General features: G+C 34.5%; 1 protein-coding gene across 3 annotated transcripts; it reads left to right on the top strand.

The window, feature by feature from the left end:
* The first annotated feature begins 1,781 nt into the window (after positions 1–1,781).
* Positions 1,782–24,079, top strand: LOC122622868 (paired box protein Pax-5). Of its 3 annotated transcripts, XM_043801489.1 has the most exons (13): positions 1,782–1,801; positions 4,550–4,925; positions 6,745–6,885; positions 6,959–6,997; positions 13,846–14,011; positions 15,346–15,543; positions 17,999–18,444; positions 19,327–19,415; positions 20,924–21,170; positions 21,307–21,405; positions 21,951–22,439; positions 22,927–23,034; positions 23,211–24,079. In XM_043801489.1, exons 2-13 carry the CDS (start codon positions 4,577–4,579, stop codon positions 23,372–23,374), a joined length of 2,535 nt encoding a protein of 844 aa, XP_043657424.1. In that variant the 5' UTR covers positions 1,782–1,801; positions 4,550–4,576; the 3' UTR covers positions 23,375–24,079. The 3 variants fall into 3 exon arrangements, with proteins under 3 accessions (XP_043657424.1, XP_043657422.1, XP_043657423.1); XM_043801487.1 differs by lacking the exons at positions 1,782–1,801; positions 4,550–4,925; positions 6,745–6,885; positions 6,959–6,997 and adding an exon at positions 10,246–10,317; XM_043801488.1 differs by lacking the exons at positions 1,782–1,801; positions 4,550–4,925; positions 6,745–6,885; positions 6,959–6,997; positions 21,951–22,439 and adding an exon at positions 10,246–10,317.
* The last annotated feature ends 1,598 nt before the right edge of the window (positions 24,080–25,677 follow it).

Raw genomic sequence — 25,677 nt, forward strand, 5'->3', positions numbered from 1 at the left:
CCTGAATATTCTGTTGAATACTCTACATAATTCTGTAAGCATTACTTTCTAAATAGATTTGTTGCATAGGAAAAGGCGTTTTGCTGTACTTATGGTTAACGGTAAATAGGGTTGGTATCAAAGACAAATAGCGAACACCTTAGTATCCTATTTTTAAGTTACGCGGCTGCTAATTCTGATAGAGTATTTTTATATACTAATAGTTTTCCTAAATAAAAAAGTTCGTATTTGTTGTAGTTTTTCAAGTGTTATTTTTCTTATACTAGCACCAGCCAGCTCTGGATTTTGAAACGGTTGAGTAATCTCTCTTCTCCCTTTCGTGTAGTTTTCAACGGTAGTCGAAGATTTCATGGCACGCGCCGTCTTCGCTTTAATAGTTTGAGTACCAGCAGCCTGCTTTAAATCGTCGTTCAGGGATACCAATTTAACTTTTTCTGGGGTTTACTAGTTTAACAAATAAGTGGATTTCGTTTGTATACGTGCAAGTATAAAAACTATATATATATGTATATATCTTAAGGTACATAAGGTACCGACTGTACTCCTTTCATCTATATTATATGAGTTATCTACAAACGCACATCACGTTTTTTTGATATATGTATGTACAAGTATTTGGTCGCTTGTCAACCTGTAGAATGCAGGTCACTCAATGTTATAATACAACGCGATCTAGTCAGTATAAAGGGGGTTGCTTATTTATATAAACTGACTACGCTTCCGTTCAACACAATATAGTTACTTGAAATACATAGTCTTGTATGCACTTTTCGAGATCCGGTTGTCAAATGCCAAAAGACAGCAAATATCTGACTGAAAATCGGAAATGAGCAACCAAAACAATAAATATAGCCCTTTAATGAAAAACAATTTAATGGATATTGGTCAGCTAAGCCTTACAAAACCTTGAAGTTGGATAGGGTTAGGGTTATGAGATTGTGGTCTGTAGACATAAGAGCTAACAGACCGAATTGGTTAGTGGTCATGATCACGAATATATCAAACGCTACGAAACGCTTTTTTCTTCCTGTTACATACCTTACAACGAATTTAGAATACCCATTTGCTGTACGAGTAACGGGTATAAACACTCCAACACTCTGATCATGAAGACCGAACTGGGGAAAACAAGATTAACCTCTCATCCCTTCTTTTTCAGTGACTAATTTGTTCTCTTTCTTTCTCTCTATCACTCATTCTGTTAGAAGCCGCGATCGTATTTCAAACCCAGCTTTTGCGTCCGACCAACACGCTATGTCTCCCTATTAGTCGACAGCCAGTTGAGTGCAAATGGAGCCGACCAACCGTAAAGCCGACTTGGGCCAAGTTTTGAGAGCGACTCAAATACATAAGCCATTATGAACACACTCGAAAAAGTGGTCGCTTGAGTTTGAGCGATGTAAACGGCTTCCGTCGTCCATTGCCATTCAACAATTTAGTTTCGCTCGAGATCTCTTGGCGTACGCTTCAAGATCCACCTGAAAATCGTGTTACTTCGTGGATTTATAGCCAACAGGTGGTACGCGCTGTCTTGTTATCTCTCAAGTACCGTATTGGTTTAGATCCGTAGAGTCAGTGATATTAAGAGTGTATAACGAAAACTGACTGTGATTTGAAACAGTGACGTTTAATAACTGACAATTTTATGTTTATCAATCTCTAAAATACAAAAATATTCAGTGAGTAAACTAAATGACTTTTAGTTTTAAATATTATGAAGGTGAAAATAAATTCTTAAATCATCCAAGTTATTTAACATTAAACACGAGAGACGATTGAGTTCGGCTTTTAATAAAAGAGGGTAAGCCGAATTTAAACAACTTATATTTACCCACGCTCCTGACCTTGGAATTCTTGTTTTCTCTGTTTTCATAGACTGTCTTAACTAAGTATTCTGACTCTCCATACCTATTATTCGACTGGAGTGTGTGAAAATACGATTGTTTTTCCCACTTTTAATTTTGTTGAATTGAATGTAGTATGGGTTATTACCCAGTATTCTGCCTGAATATCAGTTTGTGTTGAAAAGAACAAAGTAAATAAGCCCCAATGACCTCGTAGCAGGACAGATGTGCTCGACCGTGACTTTTAACTGTATATTTTAAAACCCCAATGTTTAAATAATTGAAAAATACTCTATTAATAAAATGTTTTTGTTCTATTGTTTATATTTTATGTAAGTGCAACTAAAATTAAAAAAATTCAGAGGGCATACTTTTTATTTATTCATTACCGTATCATACTTCCGTAATATATTTATAAAAGACAACTGATGTCTACCAAAGAAAATTTATATTATATATATTATTAATTTAATTTATATTATATATGTTCCAAAAATGCTGAATTTCGAGTTTTGACACTTAATGATCAATTTTCAATTTATTTTTTGACTTTTTAAAAGGCTACTTTATGATATTGTCCTCATATATTGACCAAAGCTTCAAGCAGCTAGTTAAAATTGTGAGACGAGATGGTCTAGAAACCGACGGACTGACATGGCTATATCGACTTGGCTGGTGATTCTTTATATAAACCTAAAGTATCCTTTACTACGTTGCAAACTAAAAAGGACCGATGATGGTAGTTAAATATGTCAAACTAAGTCAAATCCTCCGTTATGACACAGTGTTTCATTCCGATTTTACGCAGTCACTCACTGCTAACCTGTAATAACTATGATAATAAATTTATTCATAATAATAAGGCATATTTAACTAGTGGTAGTGTATTATATCGTATACTACTATTCTTGATCAGCATCACTAGCCTAGTCGGTCTAGCCATGTCCGTCTGTCTTTCCGTCCGTATAAACCGCGAGAACTATAAAAGCGGTGCTAGCTTGTTTCAGAACTTTGCCCACACACACTTTAAATGTTTTCTGATGTTTAATTTATTAAATTCTATCGATGTGCCGAGAACTTTTTTGGCACTGTTACGGCAAAAAAACGTTTAAATGTTCTTACCGAGAGAATGGATCTAGTTTTTTTAATCATTTATTTCACCTCCGCTGTGCTCCTAGCTGTTAAATGGGTATCTGATAGTCGACTATATCGTTCTCTCTTATTGGGCTATTATTGAAACTATAAATGTAAAAATAAAGCAGATGGTCTAAACGAACACATTTATTCTCATACCCATGTACGTAGCTCGTTCATTTTGCTATATTGACCCTTAGGGGAGTGATGGTCCCAAAAAGGTCAATTAACAACAGGTGAATGAGTGCTAGCAAACACGTTTGCGCGGGTTCAGCCTTTATTTGGCGGGTATAATGTGCACCTTGCTCGAAAAAACAAAGGCAGCAGAGACGTACAGTTACATGAGCGGAAAATGCAATAGTCTTCTGTGTGCCATTAAAGACACAAATGAAAAATGAGTTTTACGGTTAAATTAACTTAAAATTTCATTAATGTGTTAAATTAATTTTTTTTTATTTAATTAAGATAACAAAAGTTCAAGCTATGTAAATAGTCGGAAAATAATTGAAAAGAATAGAATTGTTTATATTTTACTTACTTTTTGCCAATCTATGACAACCAAATTCCTAGTAACGGGTATCTGATAGCGAGAAAATGGACTATAAAATTTATTGTTAGTCATAAAATGTATAAATCGGTATTAACTAGATTTCTGACAACATATAAATTTGGTTCATAGTTCTCTTGCTACTCGTGGAGTAAAAGGGTATTCTAGATTCGTTGAAAAGTATCTAACGGGCAGAAGGAAGCGTTTCCGACCATATAAAGTACGAGTATTCATATGTATGTATGTATATATATTTTTAACCTGGCCATGTCCGTCTGTCCGTCCGTCTGTCCGTCCGTCTGTCTGTATAAACGTCGAGATCTTAGGAATTATAAAAGCTAGAAAGTTGAGATTAAGCATGCAGACTCCAGACGCATGTTCACCCATGTTGCCACGCCCACCCTAACGTCCACAAACCGCCCAAAACTGCCACGCCCATACTTTTGAAAAATGTTTTGATATTTTTTCAAATATTTGTTAGTCTTGTAAATTTCTCTCTTTTTGCCACGCCCACAAACCGCCAAAAACGGTCAGTGTTGAAATTTCTCCTTCGCACTTCCACTAGCTGAGTAAGGGGTATCAGATAGTCGGGGAACTCGACTATAGTGTTCTCTGGGTTTTTTTTTTTACAAATTGCTCCTATTAGAAACATGCCAAACATATGTATGTACTTTGTTTGCTTGCTTCAATTTATTCCAGTCGTTATTCCAGAGTAAAAGGATTCGTTGAAAAGTATCCAAGAGGTAGAAAAAGCGTTTTTAAACATATGAAATAAATATTCATAGCTGCAAATTCTAAAGATGCAGTTCTAGGGTACGTCAATCCTAGAAAATGACTTCGGCCACACAATGCCCACAAGCTGCGCAAAAAAAATATTTTGATTGTTTGTCATTTTATTATCTGTCTTGTTGTTTGCGGACTTATCCATTTTTTTCGTAACTGCATAGGTTAAGTACTTTGGATAAGCTAGTTTCTGTGCTCGTTCCTTTCATAATTAAATAACACACAATTTTCTGTATTTTAGGAACTGAAACTCTCTGTTGAATCCTTGATGCTTATAATGGATGTACAGACATCTTCACATCATAACAACGGGATCGGGACACTATCACATGAGGTCCAACATCGTATTTTACAGCCGCACATTCTACACTCAAGTCAAGAAGAAAGCCCTAATACAAGTACAGCCCAGCTAGAGCACGATGCCCAAAATCTGCAACAACATCACCTTTCTCATCATCAGCCACATGTCGTTTCTCCGACTTTGCACAATTTACAGAACTCCCACACTCGTGATAGTCTGACCACTACTATCAATACTAATCAAAATCGGCATTTTCATCAACACCTTTCCGGATGTAACATGTATACCTCACCCCAAATGGAAGATAAGTCAAAAGGTAAACAAAATACTTTAGAAGAAAACATTTGCGACCAGTATATAAATTCTTTACCAGTAGACAAAACACAGGCGATATAGCAATGTCTGTCTGACCTATCCGTCTGTCCGTTCTTACGCAAACTAGTCTTAGTTTTAAAACTATCTGAATGAAACTTTTTTGTCGAATCCGACCAGATCAGACCACTATTTAATATAGCTGCCAAAGAAAAAATCCGAAAAATTTTACCTTCTTTTTTTTTATTAAAGAGTATCCTAATTCGGTATACAACAGTTTTTTGATAACAAATCATTTGGGTTGTAATTTAACTAGCATCATAAGTCGGAAAATGTCTGTAAAATTAATTGAAATATTTTGCTAGTTTCTGACGACTATTTTGTCAAAGGAAAGCACGAACAAATAATTAAAAATATTAAAAGGAAAGCTATAGTTCCGTTTTTGATCAAAGTGGTTTCTACACCATTATCGGCGTGTCGAAGCTAGCTTCCTTTCATGTTTAGATTTTAATTTTCAAGCGACAGCATACATTTTGAGTTTTGTATTGTAAACTTTTTAAATTAAAATTCTTATAAATAAACGAAAACAAACTTTTAAAGATAATTACAAAAATATTTAGATTGATATATTCTAGTTTACATTAACGATTATACTTAAACAAAAGATTACATTTTCATGTCATTAATATTTGTAGTGGATAAGTGATGACCGGCAAAAGGAAAGGATGGTAATTCAAGTTGCAACCGTCCAAAACTAAAGAACAATAGCGATTGCTGGGGAAAGAGAAGGGGAAAAACGCGATTGAAAACCTTTTATATCCCCTTCCAAGATTTTGCTAGTGGCACCAGTAAACGTAGAAATCGACTCTTCTTGAATTCATATTCCAGTTGTATGAAAGCTTCAGGGACCAGAAATTAAAAGGTGTTTACTTCAAGTCACGGAATTTTTGGTAAGGGGAAATTTCACATGTTTCCATTGGAATGTTTCACGATTTTCCTCCTCGAATTCTTTAACAACAAATAATATACATACATATATTGTCGTTTTGTACACTATAAAAATCAGTAGAAATTTGTTCCTTCCGAAAATGATTTTGCAATTGACTTTAAAAGTACCATTTAGTCAATAAATATTTTCTTGTTCACATACATAGTATTATCATTCTTTTTAAGTATATATTTCGTACCACAGTTTTGAATTTGAAAAAATAGTTCGGGTCGTTTTCAGCCAAAATGGTAAAAAAAACCCTAGATTTTAATTCCATTTTATTTTTTCACAAAACTTGTAGGAAGCAAAGATAGCATTTGATAATGTATTTTTAACGACAGGATGATATGATATGATATACAATCCTTTTACTTCATAAAAGGCCGATGTTAACTTTTTTAAGATTTTTTGCGTTTCCGTATTTAATATTTTTTGCGTATAAAAAATATGCATACCCGTTACTCGTAGACTAAAAGGTTATACTAGATTTGTAGAAAAGTATCTAACTGGTAGAGAGAAGCGTTTTCGACCATATAAAGTATATGTATATAGCATGCAAAATTTAGAGACATAGGCAGAATATTTGCTTCGAAATGTTGCCACGCCCATTTAGACGCTCAGAAACCGTCCAAAACTGCCACACCCGCGTTTTAAAATTTTGTTGTATTTGGTTTGCCAGATCCATCGATATGCTAAAAATACGTTGAAATTTCTCGTTCGCACTCCGGCTAGCTGAGTTGAGTAACGAAGAACTCGACTATAGCGTTCTATCTGGTTTTTAAGTCTTTTTTAGCAAAACAACAATACATTAATGTTTTTAAATTCTAAAATCTAGCGAACAAGCTTGATGAATATTCAAACAGGATACTGATCAACGTATCGGATACGAATTCGACGCCATCTGGTAACAATTTCATGTCACAGGCCCAAGGCGTGGAGTGGATAACAGCCATGAACGATATTCAAAACGGGGCAGGTACCACACTTATATCCGTGCTTATATTTATACCTATATTTAAATGGAAAATATTATTAATATATCTTTTCAGAAGACTCACACAGTTCGCAGGGCAGTATTTCTGGTGATGGTAAGATAACTTTATAGTTTTCCATAAATATACTTAGACAACCATGTGACCGAATAGCACAAATACCCATATCTCACGAATCATTCATACTGATTTTTGCATCAGCAAAGATTTCTCACAAAGCTAAGTGACCACCACCGGATCAATTTTCTGCGGCTTAGTTGGAATTGTCTCAAGTAACTGCGTGCCTAATTGAAAAAAAATACTTTGACCGCAAAGTTGTTTCCTGGCTATGACACAGTTTCTTTTGTTTCTTGTATTTATTTGGTATGGGTAATGGAAATGGTCATTGGAGACTGGACCCTGTTCCCGTCTTCTCACTTAGTTGATGATCGTACAACATCAAGATCTGATTCACATTCAAATTAAAGCACAAATGGTGTATGATTACAACGCCCCTTATTATCAGGATATATACAAGAAATATGATAGTAACTCAGCACCGACTCCGTAACCACAAATGTATGGGAACACAGATTAATCCGTGAGTACAACTTAAATCGACTGAAGGCAGAAACCACAAATCAAGTTGTTTTCCGGTAGCTTAGGTACCAACTTCCGGTGCTAAAGGATTTTTTAATTTAGATGAACCATTTTCATTCCACTAATAGTCCACTACTAAATATAAGTAGTTCGAATAAACTAAGTATTATCATTTATATCTTGATAAATATATATATGGTATGTACATTCTACTGTTTTGTAATATTAAGACAAATAACTTTTCGAAAGCAAAGCATTTGACTAGATCCTTCGAAAGTATAAACAAAAGTGTAAAACTTCAGGTGTTCAAAGACTATGACAATATAAAACAAGAGAGAACGCTATAGTCGATTACCTCAACTATCAAATCCCATTACTCAGCTAGTGGGAGTGCGAACGAGAAATTTCAATATAGAATATTGATAGAAATCAATAAATACATAATAATATGAAATAAATGCCAATAGAGATTGGCAAGACAAATAATAAAACGGAAAAATCGATAAAATAATCAAAAAATTACAAATTGCGGGCGTGGCAGTTTTGAGCGGTTTGTGGGAGTTTGAGTGGGCGTGGCATAAAGTTTTTTAGCAAAGGGAACTGAATGCTTAATCTAACGTTCTCGCTTTTTTGGTTTCTGAGATCTCGACGTTCATACAGACGGACATGGCCAGATCGACTTGGCTAGTGATCAAGAATAGATATACTTTTAATGGTCGGAAATGTTTTCTTCAACCTGTTATACTTACACTATTCCCCGACTACCTAATACCCGTTAGAAGTTTCAACACGGACACTTTTTGGCGGTTTGTTTGCGTTAGAGTGGGCGTGCCAAAAAGATTTTCTGCAAATTAATAGAAATTTACAAGAGTAACAAAACAAAAAAAAAATATCAAAATATTTTTTAAAAGTGTGGGCGTGGCAGTTTGCGGCGGTTTGTGTTAGCGTAGGCGTGGCAACATGGGTCAACAAGCGTGCGCTGAGTCAATGTCTCTCGAGTCTGCATGTCCAATCTCAACTTTCTAGCGGAAACTTCTAGAGGAAAGCCGAACAAGAAATTTCCAAAATCGGTAGAATATCGGTAGAAATTGGGAAAAAAAAAGTAAAAAAAAGTGGCAAAACTATAGAAATTTTCAAGAATAACAAAAAATAGCAAAACATTTTCCAAAAGTTAATATATTTGGTGAGCATTTAAGAATTAAGCTAATTTTATAATTTCAATTAAAAATATTTTTAATGTCTGGAGAAAAATAGCAACAATATTTTGAGGCAGATAACGCTATCAGTAACAGTTATTTTGCGGTAAAGAGAAAATTTTAAAGGTAATACTGCCTACTATAATACTAATACCAATACTATTTATGCTTATCCTGTAGACCATGAGTACACAAGTTTAGGTAGATAGGTAAATAGCAACGAGATTTTTATCCAGATAGTCGAGAAAAATTAAGTTACATTAATACGTTATCTCCTTGAAGTACATTATCATTAAAATGGCCCCGAATACTTTCTTGAAACATATTAGTCCCTATTTATGATTTTACAAAGATGAAATTATTTATAAAATTTAAATGGGTTGGTATCGGAGTGTTGCAAAGAAACGGCTGCGTGTTATTCAAGAGTGAGAAAGAGATGTCGAAATACACAGGGGCTACATGTTAATGGAGTGGGCAGGGAGGTGTGCTGTGATTGGCGCCGTTGCACACGATGCCAGACCTTCTTTGTGGCTATTGGTTGATTTCGTGGCCGCTGGCTTGCTCGTTCCAGTCCCAAATGTGTTTGTGCTCCTGTTAATGTCAGTCAAAGGCGGAGGGATAGCACAATTAAATAAATATTTTTAAAATACTTTGTTTAGTTTTTCCTTGACTTTTGGCATACTCTCTATAAATTAATTGTTGTCAGACTGTGCCAAATTGTGCCATACTGGCACAAGGCGCAAAACCTAAAATTGCCTAAAAATAAACCTTTTTCCATCCACACAAATGTTGCCATGCTCAGAGCGATTTTATTGGCCACTACAGGAACAGCCACCCAGTATCATCGTTTGGCGATGCTACGCCTTAACCGTCCCTGGCTCAGAACCGTCTTCATTGGCTGGCTGCAGTAAGATGAAAACGCCAGACCGAAGTCAACGGCAACCGATACGGGTGGGCGGAGCGGTCGCGTTGTAAGTGTAAAGAGAACGACGTATTACCAAGGACATGCATACGCCCACACCTTTGCACGTGAAGTAGAGATAGGGACAATCAAAAATTGTAGAAGTAGATAAGAATAAGGAAATCGTGCGCAGAATCTCTGCGGCTGGCAGCAAACAGTCCGGAAAAAATGGTTAGCAATATTTTACGGTACACAAAACGAAAGAGAAAACACGCTGTTAAATAAAAGAAAAAATAATGTCAATGGCTGGCCAAAAGAAGACCATATCTATTGAATAAGCCCCAGCAACGAGAGTGCTCGGTCCACTTTACTTATGCAAAGAAGTAGACAAACGAAAATCAAACTTCATCTTCAAAAGCCTGTCGATGGACAGTGCTTTTCCAGAACGTCAATCAGAACATCGTTGCTGCAATCGGAGCACTTCTAGCTGTTCCGGCATCGATTACAAGTTCGGTTTACCGTTACGGTTTGCGGTTGCGGTGCGATACGTGTGTCACGCTTGCAGATAAATCGCACCCTTCAACAAACTTTTAATAAAATGGTGCTCAAAGTGAATACAATAATGTGATTGTGTCTTAATATTTGGTTTGAAAAAGAAAATACAATACTACTTTTCTATTCTGCGATGGACCTATCTACAGCTTATCGCTACAACCAGAACATGATGGAATATTATACATGTAATACAAATATTTTAAACGCAATTGCGTCTTGCAATCTGAAAGTACAGAATATAACTTTGTGAACTTTGAAACTGTTGGGGCCAATGGCGCATAGTGCACCAACTTTGTGCCGAATTCGATGATAATTTAGTTATTTTTTGTTGCTACTAATCGACACAAAATTGGAAAAAATGAACGCCTGCCACAGCTGTTTTTGTTTGATATGCTACTGTATGAGTATACTAGATTAAAGTATCGTCTACATAGCGTATGATTGTTTCAAGCTATGGCCACGCCCACCATTCATTTAATGTTAAATTTGAATTTTATTTTCTTGCCAACATATTTATGTATAGTGTGTCTTAATATTTATATAAATTATATTTATATAATATATATAAATATATATATATTTATTCCAAATCGAATAAAATCTGATTATTATGTAGGAATTGTTATAAATATTTTTATTTATTTATTTAACTACATTGTTTTTATTATTTAATACCTTGATTTCTTACATTTTTTGCATTCTTGTGACATTAAGAACAACAATGCCCATATTACGGACTTATTAAACAGCAGATATCACGCTGAGTAATTCACCATGGGTATAGGTCAAATCTTCAGCTGTTAATTTTTTTTTTATTTAAAATGGTTCTGTTTAAAAGATAAAACAAGAGAGAACGCTATAGTCGAGTTCCCCGACTATCTGATACCCGTTACTCAGCTATTGAAAGTTTGTAAGCGTTAGAGTGGGCGTGGCAAAAAGTTTTTTTGCAAATCGATAGAAATTTACAAGACTAATACAAAAATGAAAAAAATATCAAAACATTTTTCAAAAGTGTGGGCGTGGCAGTTTTGGGCGGTTCTTAACTAATTTCAATTACAGAAAGAATTTTAGAAAGATTCGTTGGGTTAAAGGAAAAAAGGTTTAGAAAATACTACTAAAATACTACTACTAATACTACCTTCAAATCTACCGGCATACCTGTTCTTATACCCGTTACTCGTAGAGTAAAGGGGGATACTAGATTCGTTGAAAAGTATGTAACAGGCAGAAGGAAGCGTTTCCAACCATATAAAGTATATATATTCTTGCCACGCCCACACTTTTGAAAAATGTTTTGATATTTTTTCATTTTTGTATTAGTCTTGTAAATTTCTATCGATTTGCTTTTTGCCACGCCCACTCTAACGCCCACAAACGCCAAAAACTGTCAGTGTTAAAGACTCTCCTTCGCACTTCCACTAGCTGAGTAACGGGTATCAGATAGTCGGGGAACTCTCTTGTTTTTTTTCAGAACGTACCCACGCTTACTTGTGCACACTTTTAAATAATGTGTTCTTTTTTTTCATTCTTCTACTTGTCTTTTCATTTTTTATTGATATCCCAAAAAAGTATCTTCCCCGTTCATTGTGAAACCCCCAATCCGCTCAAGACTACAATGCGATTTTTAATTGGTTTTGACAATTTCTATCGGTATATCAAAAACATTTGGCACCCAATCACACCCACAAACTATCAAAAACTGTAACATCTACACTTTTGTTTTTATTTTTTTTTCTTCAATTTATTATTTTATTTCTATCAATAGGACCAAAATTGTTAAAACTTTTTGTTTGTACTCCCACTAGCTGAGTTAAATGTATCTGATAGTCGATAAACTCAAATATTTAGCTCAATAAACTCATTAAAATCAGGAATAATTAGGCACTGGAAATTCGAATTAGTGAATTAATTAAGAATCCTACAGTCATGTTTTTTAAATTAAGTGTGACAAGCGTTCTTCATTCACTTGCAGTATGTTTGTCATTAATACTTTTGCATTCATTATATATGAGACGTGCGGCATCCTTTGTTTTACATTGGTTGCGAATCGGTTGTATTTTACGAACTAACGAAGATGTATATAAACAGATAAAAACAAGAGTGAATGGTATAGTCGAGTTCCCCCAAAAAACAAATACCTGTTACTCAGCAAATTTCAACATTTTCTCGAATATCGGTAAAAATTGGGAATTCAAATAATAAAATAAAAAAATGTTTTTTTTATTTTAAAGTGTGGTCTTGGCAGTTAGAAGGCGTGACAAAAAGTGTTTAAAAATCGACAAAAAGTTACAAGACCAATAAATAAATTAAAAAATATCAAAACATTTTCCAAAAGTGCGGGCGTGATGGTTTTTGGCGGTTTGTGGGCGTAGGAGTGGACGTGGAAACATTTGGAAACAAACTTGCACTGCGTATATATCTCTGGAATCCTCATTCTTAACCTCAACCTTCTAGATTTTATAGATCCTGAGATCTAGGCGTTCATACGGACGGACATGGTTAAACCGACTTGGCTATTGTTCCTGTATACAAATACAAATCTAATACATATTTATCTTTATAATATAGTGGTCCGATCCAGCACCTCCTAATTATATACTACCTGCAACAGAGATAACTCTACAACTGAGAGACTCGTTTGCGTAGAAACGGACGGATGGCTATATCGACACGAACAATAATATATGTGTCCTTTACAGCGTTCAAACTTCTGTCATTCGAAAGACTATACAAACGAAGTGTTCGGATTGTCGCAAAATTGGATACGGACAGGTGGAGATATGCAAGCATCAAAGCGCGTGGTATAACCAGATAAAATCGAATTTTTTATAGAGTGCTTTTAATAGTTATACCCCTTACTCGGAGAGTAAAAGGGTATATTAGATTCGTTGATAAGTATGTAACAGGTAGAAGGAAGCGTTTTAGACCATACAAAGTATATATATTCTATATATCTATTCCTAAGGATTCTCTCCGTATGAACGTCGAGATCTCAGGAACTATAAAAGATAGAAAGTTGAGAATAATCATGCAGACTCCAGAGACATAGAAGCTGCGCAAGTTTGTTGGCCCATGTTTCCACGCCCACAAACCGCCCAAAACTGCCACGCCGGTATATTTTTTTATTAGTCTTGTAAATTTCTATCGGTATGCCGAAAATTTGTTTGGCACGCCGACTCTTACGCACACAACCCACCCAAAGCTGACACGCAAATGTCTTGAAAATATTTCCTTTTATTATTAGTCTTGAACATTTGTATCGGCACCTAACCCTTTGATACCTTTTTGATATATTTTCAGTTTTTTATTAACCTTGTAAATTTCAAACGATTTGCCAAGCAACTTTTAGCCACGCCCACCCTAATGCCCACAATTTTAAATTTTTTTTCCATTTTATTCTTTCTTTTCCCTATTTCTATCAATCTGCCAGAAAAATGTAAAAATTTCTTCTTCGCGCTTCCACTAGCTGAGTAACGGTATCTGATAGCCGGGGAAGTCGACTATAGCGTTCTCTCTTCTTTTAACTGGATCAGAGGTTACATATCTTGAGCCGATTAAAATATATTTTATTTGAAACTGAATTAATTTCGCAGCGTTACAAACTTCTCAACAAATTTCTTAATATTTTCAGCATATCAAATTTTGTTTTGCAATATTTAATGGCAAATGAATATCAAACTTTACCATAGCTCCATTTAATTTCTCTTAATTAGGTCATGGAGGCGTTAATCAACTTGGTGGCGTATTCGTTAATGGTCGCCCACTTCCCGATGTCGTTCGTCAGCGTATTGTGGAGCTGGCCCACAATGGTGTCCGCCCATGTGACATATCACGTCAATTACGCGTTAGTCATGGTTGTGTGTCTAAAATCCTTTCAAGGTAATACAACACTTATATAAAACGATTTTAAAAAGTATGTACTGCATTACAGGTTTTGTTATTAACCTGTTATGTAATACTCACAAAAACGCTTAAATTTGTTTATTTCCCATTAAAAAGGAAGGTAATAGGAAGGATTTCCCACCATATGAAGTATATATGTATGTATGTATATATGTATGTATATATGTATGTATATATGTATGTATTATTGATATTGGTCTGGTCGTCTATGTGTCTGTCCGTATGTCAGAATGAATTTTGTTGTTTTTTCTTTTAATGTAATTTTTATACCCGTTACTCGTAGACTAAAGGGTATACTAGATTCGTTGAAAAGTGTGTAACAGGCAGAAAGGAAGCGTTTCCGACCATATAAAGTATATATATTCTTGATCAGGATCAATAGCCGAGTCGATCTGGCCATGTCCGTCCGTCTGTCCGTCCGCATGAACATCGAGATCTCAGGAACTACAAAAGCTAGAAAGTTGAGATTAAGCCTACAGACTCCCGAGACATCCCGCAGCGCAAGTTTGTTTATTCATTTTGCCACGCCCACTCTACGCCCACAAACCGCTCAAAACTGCCACGCCCACACTTTTGAAAAATGATTTAAATTTTTTTTATTTTTGCATTGGATTTGTAAATCTTTATCGATTTGTACTTTTCTATCGATTTGCCAAAAAACTTTTTGTCACGCCCACTCTAACGCCCACAAACCACCAAAAACTGTGGAAACAGATAGTCGGGGAACGCGGCTATAGCGTTCTCTCTTGTTTAATTCGCATGCGTGTTTATGCGTAAGAAACATAGCATTTAAAGTTATCTGCAAACCTATCCTATAATGCATACATGATATAGTCGACTGATTTTAATCGAATTAAAACCGAAATTATATATTGTCAAATACCTGTTGTATACACAATTGGATCGCTACATGATCGAAAACGTCAAAGCTAGAATTTCTATTCCATTAATTTGCTAGTTATTTTAAGACTGTTCCTACTGCAGTTATGATATAGTCGTTTGATGCTTTCCAAATTAAGCCCGAAATTTTATATTGTCGAAAAACTAGCCTATTTTCCATTAGAGAACAACTAACATAAGCAAAACTGGTCCGAGTTACTACATGCAATGGAAAAAAGTCTTTTCATGCATTAAACTTTAAAACTAAAAGACTAATTTTCGCGGTTTGGCTGTTAATACTGATAAAATATAAATACACTTTATATGGCCGCACATGTCTGCTTCAATACCTAGCCAGCTTTGGCCAAGGTATAATAGAAATTTTAATGTTGTTATTTTGGTTCCTAAGCTATCCAATCCTTTACTTTCAGATATTATGAGACTGGTAGTTTTAAAGCTGGTGTTATTGGCGGCTCCAAGCCGAAAGTGGCCACTCCTCCTGTTGTAGATGCAATAGCAAACTATAAACGCGAAAATCCCACAATGTTCGCTTGGGAAATACGAGATCGACTTTTGGCTGAAGCTATATGTTCCCAGGATAATGTTCCCAGTGTTTCTTCTATAAACCGGTAAGAAAATATTAGAAAAGACCTTTAGTCCCAATGAAACCCAAAACAGATTACAACGTATATGCGCACATCCGTTATGGGGATGGGATCTAAAGTTTGTTTGCTGTCATGCTGTTAACATCCGTATCCGTTTCCTTAAAAACTAAGCTTGAAAAGAACCCAACTACATGCAGTACTGAGTCTTTATATTCTACCAAAGCGTTCATCTAATAAAAATATCTAAGTAGTTTTTAGCGTTCATAATTGTGGCACAATGCTTGACACACGACCACAACACAAGCCACTTTCCCTTCTGACATCCGGTGTGGCTTTATTGCCAACAACATCATCGTAGAATCTTGGCCGTGCCACGTGGCAGTTCCGAAATCGACACAGCCCCACACTGCTATAATTTACGCGCATCTATTTTGACCATAATTTATGTTGGTGGCATTCAACGATGCCACCGAGAAGCATCTGCAAAAACAGCTGAATATAGTTCTTTAATTTGAAAGTAAATTAACATTTTACAAACGTCAGAGCACCAGGGTTCAACAAAATATGATACAAGAACAACGAAATTGTTTTATTCATTTCATTTTTAATATGATTCCATTCACAGTAATTATAATATTCATATGCTAGCAATGACATCTATAAATTTCATACAAATATTTAAGTTTAAGACAAATTTTTGAAACTTGAATCTAAATTTAACCAAATGATTACAATTCATTATCTGTTGATCGAGTATTTCAAATGGCAAGTCGCACTTGTTTTTATTTTTGCAGGCTAAACAATTTAATTGGAATTATAATTTTTAACCGTGCCCGACACGTGCAGCCATAATCAATTCGATTCGTATTACCACTAGTACCCCGCAAAAAGTAACAAACATCTAGGCTGGCATGTGGCCGTTGGTAATGCAAAAGTCGCGACGGACAAGGGTAATTCATGGCATAATCAAGGAAAAAGAAAAAAATTCATAATGCGACAATGTGTGATGTGATGGCACTTGAGCGATTATTAGGGTGGCGGTGATTCAATCGAATAACAATTGTGCGTACGGCATCGGCAGGACTCCCCCTTATACGGATTCCCAGGAGACTGTCACTTAATAAAGTGACTTTCATAGCACTCAACCAATTTTAGTTTTCAGCCCTCCACTCAAATACATTGAAATGTGCATGTAGCGGGATGTACTTTTCTCGCATCCCAAACATATGTCTCAATTGTGTGCACTGTCCATATATCCAATTGCTCATCCCGTTTCAAGCTAGTACTCAAAAACATAGAAAACCTAAAACTGTTGTCTTCAGGACACGAACTGGGCAGAATTAACTTCTGCCCTTACAACCCTCTGTAGCATATGGTTACCTTAATTTGAAAAAAAAATGTACTTAAATCAATGCAATCCCGGAAGTCCAATGATTCTTAATAGGTGCACTAGGTAGCCGCGATTTGTAAATTTTAAAGTTTATAGCAAGAGTGTAAAGGAAACACCGACTCCGACACGTTTAGCATCCCTGCAGTTTGCATACCTTTTCTATGCCGCTTAGACGGACAGCCAGAAGGATAGAAGGACATGGCTGTATGGATTTTGCTAGCAATGCTGGCCAAAAATATATATGTATATATATCTCGTCCGAAACCTTTCCTTTTATTTGTTTTAGCATTTGTTATTAGTTATTTGTTGCAGTGTTTATAGTATATTGCTTATATTATAGTATCGTATTATTTTGAAATAAATTAAAATTTTTAAAGCATTACCATTTTTTGTAGTTATAATGCCCAAAAATTACACAACTCTGTAGAGACACCAAGAAGTACTTCATAATTTAAGATAAAATCGTAGTTAATAATTAATAAAGTGCTCGTGGCCAATCTGGAGAACTTTCCTACTTGAACTCGACTATAGCGGTCTTTTATGTTTTAAATTTTCTATGCAAACCGAACTGTTCATTGCAGCTTGATTCGGTGAGAAATATGTTACAAGAGAAGGATCACTTGCTCATTCGTTCTGGTCATGTCCGTCTATCCGTATAAACGCTGGCTATAAAACCCAGAAAGTTTATATTGATCAAGCATATTCTAAGGACGAACACGCAGTGCATCTTTGGTTCAGAAGATAAGCACGCCAATAACTACCGCACTTTTACTCAATCTTTTGTGTTGCAAATTTTTATCGACATTCTGGATACCATTCTGGTCCAAACTATTTGGCTCATATAGTTTAATTAAAATTTGTTGCACCAGACTATTTCATAGGCTTACCAAATTCTATTTCTACGCTAATAAAATGTTGAACTTTGTCCTTAGCACTGTTTCAGATAGGAGGAAAGCAACTATTGCATTCTCCCTTGTTTTTCAGTAGGCGTAAGCACAAATTGCTAGTGCTTTATTACTTGTAGAGTGGATTGAGTTTACCAACTAATTCTTTATTTATGTCACTTAAAATCGTGTCACTCAATTTCAGAATTGTAAGGAATAAAGCCGCCGAGAAAGCCAAACACGTACATCATCACCAGCAGCACCATGTTCCACAGAGTCTCGGTGGGGGACATATTGCAACGGAAAGTCTTGACAGCAGCACTGGAACGAATGGGGAACCGCAGCCACCAACTAGTAATAGCAGTGCTAATTCCGCAAACACAAACGTTTCGGCCACGGCGAGTGTACACGCATCTATTCCGACGTCAGGCACTGATTCTGTCCAAGTTTCAGTCGGTCAAATCATTGGCAATAGCAATGAAAGCAGGCATATAAACTCAGCGACTGAACAACGAACGACTGGATATAGCATAAATGGAATTTTAGGAATACAACATGGTCACCACTCTCACAACAACAATAACAACAGTAGCGTAAACAATAACAATAACACGGAATCAAGTTGTAAACGCAAAAGAATTGAAGCTCATGGTAAGTTTTTTTATAATTAATATGCCTTAAAACTATTTTAAAAACAATTACTTGATATGTGAACTGCGAAATTCTAAGTGTGGTAAAAATATGGAACAAGAAACCAAGAATTGCCTTGTGGTGTCGTTACTTTAGATATTTTGCACTGCTTGGCGGACAAACCAAAAAGATTTAATCTTATTTGATTGTGAGGGTTGCTTATAATAATTCCAAGCTGTTCAAAATATCTGGCTCTTCTTAAAAAATGTTATTCCAATTCCTTTGGGAATAAACTGCTGTTCACTTGTGGCAAATTTGTTCAAATAAAACAGATCGTGGCTGAAGTTGTAATATTAAATGCATTAAGGGTTAAAGCCAAATAAACAACTCAAAACCACTTCGGATAATTTTTTAATTTCCTTGTGTTTTTTGGTAATAATTAAGAAAAACACTATTGTGAGTAAGCTGGAAAAAACAATTAAAACGATTTAGTAAGTGCCTCATTTCTCAGGTACTAATTAAAAACTAAGTATTAATTAATTTCATAGTAAATCGTTGAAAAGCCATGTAATTTTTTTAGGAAAGAGAGTTTGATTAAAAAATAGACTGACCGCCAAAAAATTTCATTATATAAATTATCGGAAATAAGGTGCTGCCATTTTGAGCGGTATGAAACGACATCTGGACTATTACCCATTACATTATTCTCCGCAAGGGTAAACAAGCTAAATATATGAAATATCGTTATAAGGGTGCTTGATGTATTTATTTGCATTACCGTCAATGAAAAAGTGTCTATTAACTTACAAACGCACTTAGGCGGCACGTGCATATAAAAAAAAAAGACTTTTTTCTTCACTAAATAAATAAATAAATAAACTTATCTGATTAACCAATTTTTAGATGAGAACCGTGACGCAAATATACATTCCGATGATGATGGAAAACGGCAGCGTATGTCAACGTACACTGGCGATCAACTTTATCCAAATGTGAGTGTTTAAATACATGAAACATATACATATTTACACACGTTGATATTATTTATTACGTAAAACAAGAGAGAATGCTATAGTAGAGCAGGTAAAAATGCGAAGAAATTTCAACATTAAAATTTTTTGTGGTTTGTGGGCGTTAGAATGGGCATGGCAAAAAGTTGTTCTGCAAATCTATAGAAATTTACAAGACTAACAAACATGAATCAACAAACTCGCGCTGCTTCTATGCCACTGGAAGCTGTATGCTTAATCTCAACTCTCTAGCTTCTTTAGTTCCTAAGATCTCGACGTTCACACGGACGGACATGGCCAGATCGACTCGGCTATTGATCCGGATCAATAATATAAATATATATACATATATATATATTATAATTATATGGAAACGCTTCCTTCTGCCTGTTACATACTTTTTAACAAATCTAGTATAAAATAATTCATTTATATATTTTTAGACCAAAGTTCTTTGCTTACGATGACTTCAGTCATTCTTTAAGGCATTCTCTCCACAAAAAAGTGTTGACAATTTCTTTTTGGGAATTCGTTTCCATTCCGCTGAAACACGATCCCAAAGCCTTCTTTTCACAATTGACAAAAGATTTTCAATCAGATTGAGACCGGGCCTTTGGGTTGGAAACTTTGTTAACTGAAACTGTTGTTTTTCTCTACAATTTTTGCTGGGTGTTTCGTAACTCCATCAACCGTTTCTTGCTTAGATTCAATTGGAAGATTGGTTTGAAGAATTGGGAGAATTTTTACCCATAATTTCTTCTACTAGATGAATACCCATGTAAAGCATACTTAAATAATAATTTTTTCCAATTTTCTTCCACCGCCATTCTTAACAGTTTCCTTTTCATAATGTCACTGAGTTCCATCTCCAGGTCTACGTCAACAGTATTGTCTTCGATCGGATTTTAAACGGTTAAATTTAGATTCATCAGACCAGACAACACGTTTAAAATAATCAATGGTCCAATTTTTGTTATTCTTTGCGAATTTTAAACGATCTATTACGTTCTTATCGGTTTATTTTATTTACGCTTGAAATATGCCCGATGGCCTGAAACACTCGCAGCAGTCAAGCTCACAACATTATTTTTGATTTTTTCATTTTTGTTTGTTTGTTTTTAGCAAATCAACAAATTCTTTAAATTTTGTAAATAAATTACATAAACGACTTGGTTCGTTATAGCTAATTATACCCGTTACTCGTAGAGTAATAGGGTATACTAGATTCGTTGAAAAGTATGTAACAGGCAGAAGGAAGCGTTTCCGACCATATAAAGTATATATATTCTTGATCAGAATCAATGGCCGAGGGAACTCGACTATGGCGTTCGTTCTTGTTTTACTATCAAAAATAAAGTAATTAATCTTTTTCGCATGCCGTTTTGATGCAGCAACATTATCGAAAACAACGAAGCAACGAGCTTCTAAGATTATAATACAGGGAACAAATATAGGAAACAAATAAAACTAAGTCCTTTATTGCATTTCAGATTTGGTCAGGAAAATGGTGTATAAAGGATGAGCACAAGCTCCTTGCCGAGCTAGGCAATTTGACAACAGGCACCGGAAATTGTGCTGCAGCCTACTATGAAGCATCGAACGGATTTTCAACAAACCCAATATCAGGATCTAATCCCACAGTATCTGGCAGCGAAACTTCTATGTTGTACGATAGTATTACAACGATTTCGCAAACTCAAAGTTCACTTTATACACCAGCAATCGGACCTTCAATTGGTAAGTTATGCTGTCCTTAGTTTTTAAAATAATTTTCGTTCTTTTATTGTATAATTATTTGGTAAATTTTTATTAATATAATTTCCAATTTATTTTTTCCTATATTTATTTTCCTTTGTAAACGTAACCCATGAAGGAGCCAGTTCGCTTACCCCGTTAGTTCCTATTAGTATGCATGAAATGAAGTTTAGCACAAATTCAATACAGGAACAAACAGTCCCTCCTTTTTACACAGGTAAGGAACGACAAATTTGGTGAATTTAGGCTAGTCCTGCTAATTTTAAAGCTTAGAAGCGCATAACCCCGTTTTACAATCCGTGAAAAAAAAAAACATTTCTTAGTAGTTTTAAAACTACTACTATTCTATATTTAGTCGAATCTCTGACTAGGATACCTATTACACCTAATTGGGAGGTTATTTAAGTTCAATCCGCATAACAGCAATAGCATGCGGCATTTTAAAAACTTATCGATCGGTAAATTTGCATAACACAACTAGGGGAATTTTAAAAATCTTTATTAAAAGATACAAACTTGCAAATACGTCTTCTAGTGATTAACATCGAATTTTTTTTGTTGAGATCGAAAACTTTTCAAGCTTTTTCTTCATAAGAATATTAAAAACTTCCAAAACAAATAACTTTAGACTTCTTTATAATAAAAAAGAAAATATTTTGCACTATACGAGGAAACCAAAGAAACATAAAATAGCACTACATTTTTACGATACAAAAGTATTCCAAGATTAGATATCTTTTAATTCCATTGCATATATATTAGCTCTAGCATTTGACGGAAACTACACATCTATGACCAGTGTGGAAACTTGTTCATCCTTAGTCGGGCAAGAACACATTGTTGTGACAGAAAGCTCGGATCCGACAATTCTTTGCCCGATTAGTACTAGGATTGCGCCAGACAATACGGAAAATAATAGTACCCGTGTTAAGGAGTCCCTGACTAATAGTGATGGAGGCAGAGAAGATAATAATACGGAATCTGAAAAGTCCAACTCTAATTCGCAATCCAGTGATCATATTGCTTTGCCACATCTACATCTAGGAGAAGAGCAATTGAGAGGAAATAGGCGATCACACATAAACACAAGTACACATCCATCTTCTCTAATACTTCTGCATCCGAGCGGAGGAACATCGTCACTAAATATAAACCCGTCTGACAATCGATTAGACGTTGAACCCAATCTAAGTAACGTTGGCCTTTATTCAACACCTACAGTGCTGCCAAGTTTTAATCAGTACTCCGCAGGCAAGTTGATAATATATGCGCACAACGCATCTTGGATGGATATCCCATGACTTTCTGAAATTAGCACCTTTCTTTTATTGCACAAAACTGGTGTTGGGATATTTAAGATTAAATCTAACTGAAATCTAAAACAATAATAGCCGAAAAAAAGACAAAAAAGATAGTCGAGTTTCTCGACTATCAAATACAAGTTACCTAGCTGATGGCAGTGCGAAGTAGACATTTTGAAATCTTACATACATAAGCTCATATCTCTCTGACATCATATTTACCAGTTATTGTATTTGAATACAATATATGTATCGTTAATTAATTAACCATTTTATCGATAGGTCTTAGTTCATTTAAATAATATTATGTTAATATACTTTATAAGCTAAAAGTATAAACAGAAGTTTAATGTTCGTTTCTTATTGGTTTAACATAATTTTTCTATTATTTTATTTATTATAAGACTCCATAAACAAAAGTTGTTATTAATTTTCAGGATGCAGCTCAGTTGGGCCCGGCTCAGATTACGCCTACAATCCTGCATATACACAATATGGCGGAGCTTACGGATCCTATGGTTATGGCACTAGCAGTGGCTTGATAAGTAATTAATTTTCTTTTTTGCTTCTTAGAGAATTGGTCGTGCTGATGATGGGTATTGACATAGAAGCCCAAGAAGGCTGTTCTTTTAAATTGGTCATATTTCCTTTTACTTGAATATGAGTTTTTTGATCCTTGCGTGTTAATAAAGTTTACACCAAAATTATATAATTATTCCAGATTCGTCTTACTACTACGAGAGCGGTCAAACTCAGTTACCATTAACACAAGATCTGCGTTCACCCTTAGCTGCAACGCGCGCTAACTCTCTAGCATCAGCTGCATCACCTGGAAGCGGAAGTGCGTGCACAAAATCCGAATCATCGGACATTTTTCTTGCTTAATTAAGCTTAAAATAAATAGATAGTTATTCAGTTTAAAGTACTCACATCACAAATACTTCATTTAATTTACATAAATAAAACATAACATTTACAAAATAATTGATTTTTGAAATGTTTAGTTTTTGTTAAATTATTTCTTAGTGTTTCTGTTTGCTGTAAATACTCACCAAATTATACAAAATCTTAGTAACAACACAGTTTAATTAAAATGCACGATTGAATGAGATTAATCTCTAATTTATCTCAAAGAAGGCATTTATAAGAATTTTAATTAGAATAATTTGTAAACTTTATAACCTGAATTTTTCCTTTCTGCCCAATAAGAACGGGACTAGAGACTTTTTAAGCATATACAGCTAAAAAAAACATCACTATATTAAAAAAAAATTCCAATCGGAAAACTAAAAAATTATTGTTTATTTATTATACAAACTTGCATTTATTGATAAATTTAGGTTACAATTTAAGAAGGTATATTAATAGGATTGAAGAATATAAAATATTACAAAAATAGTAAACTACTGACTACTCACTTACATATGAAACCAAAATGCCCATTAAGGCAAAATTAACCAAAAACGTTAGAACGAAAGTTTAAAAAACTTCCGAAATATTTTTAAACTAAATATTGTTTAAGCATATAAGAATTAATGTAAAAATGTAAATATTTAAATGACTATTATAAAATAAAAGCGTAAATTTAAAGTCTTTGCACAATTATAACTCGGTGCGCATCTAATTCCAATAACTATAAGGTTATTGACTATAATATAAAATTTATTTCGCGTGAACTAATCTACGATCTGCAATAATATTTTTTACATTATTTGCATTATTATTATTTAAAAATTTTGATCTACTTAACGAAGATCAAGGTAAAATACTTTGATTGCTGAACTAAAAAAATTAGTTACTTAGGCTAAAAGAAATTTTGTGCAAACCTAATAACACACTGCTTTATTAAAAGCATTTCTATAGTTTTAAAATAACAATTAACACTGAAAACGTTTAGATATATTTTACTTGAAATTTTTTGTTTGTTTAGAAAAAAATCGGCTACCACACACAAGGTTCTCTTGGGCTTTTTAATATACACGTCTAAAATCAAAAACTTGGAACATTGTTTCATGAAAGAATGGCCCATTAGTTGAAAATTATATAAATGCTTTCAAATTAGTGTTTATATTCCGTATTAAAATACTCTAGTAGACTTTGAACGCAATTTTTAATTTAAATTCGATTCGTTGTTCAATATATTTAGACTTAGGCTAGTTTTAACAACAAGTTATAATAGGAAAGCACAAACCAAATTTAAATGTATTTAGACATAAACATTTATGAATCTTAATAAATTGACAAGTTAAGCAAATTATATAAACATTTCGTATTTCAATTGACGCGACCAGGGCAGCGCTGGTAAAATCAACATAAAAACAAGAGAGAACGATATAGTCGAGTTCCCCGACTATCTGATACTCGTTACCCACGTAGGGGGAGAGAAAAGGATAGACTACAACACTGACAGTTTTTGGCGGTTTTTGGGCGTTAGAGTAGCGTGACAAAAAAGTTTTTTAGCAAATCGATAGAAAATTTACAAGACTAAGGAAAAATTATCAAAACCTTTTTCAAAAGTGTGGCGTGACAGCTTTCTATTTCAATTTTTATCGATATGCCAAAAGGATTGTTTAACTTTCTCGTTCGTACTCCCACTAGCTGAGTAACGGGTATGTGATAGTCGAGGACGATTATTACTGGAGCGCTCTTTCTTGTTTTTTTTTAAAATTGTGTTTTTTTCTAGGCTTTTATTAATAACGGTTCAGAATGTTGGCGTAAAAATAAATAAAAGTAAACAGTGACATCGCTCAATCTGGGTTCGAAAATTAGTTTCAAATATAGCAACATCGAATGTCTAGTGTGGAACACCGCTAAGGGCTTGTCCGGTTAGAAACTGAAGCGATCTACGGATAGGGAATGTTATGTAGTGTAGCGTGATTTTATGGATCACCTTAAATGTTATTTGACATTGGCGGTCATGGTCGGATGACCATTGATATTATAACAACTGCTGTATTGAGAAGCTGCTAGCTCTTCAACTTCAAATTTTCTTTTAAAAAATTGCTGCATTTTGTTTATATTTGTAAGATAAGATTGTAAGATTTTAAAATTGCTGCATTTTGTTTATATTTGTAAGATTATAATTAAATAATATTTATTGATTTAACGTTATGGCAAATTTGGTGTCATTAGACCACGCCAAAATTTTTACGTTTTATTATTAGAAGTTTATTATTTACTTATTGCAG

This window comes from Drosophila teissieri, chromosome 4 (assembly GCF_016746235.2).
Source record: "Drosophila teissieri strain GT53w chromosome 4, Prin_Dtei_1.1, whole genome shotgun sequence".
Classification (NCBI taxonomy): Eukaryota; Metazoa; Arthropoda; class Insecta; order Diptera; family Drosophilidae; genus Drosophila; species Drosophila teissieri.

Excerpts from the sequence above, each read along its gene's own strand:
- LOC122622868 (XM_043801489.1), top strand. The coding sequence starts at position 4,577 with ATGCTTATAATGGATGTACAGACATCTTCACATCATAACAACGGGATC. Across the intron at positions 18,445-19,326 it reads CAAAAGAATTGAAGCTCATG|ATGAGAACCGTGACGCAAAT; the intron begins GTAAGTTTTTTT and ends ACCAATTTTTAG. Across the intron at positions 23,035-23,210 it reads CACTAGCAGTGGCTTGATAA|ATTCGTCTTACTACTACGAG; the intron begins GTAATTAATTTT and ends TAATTATTCCAG.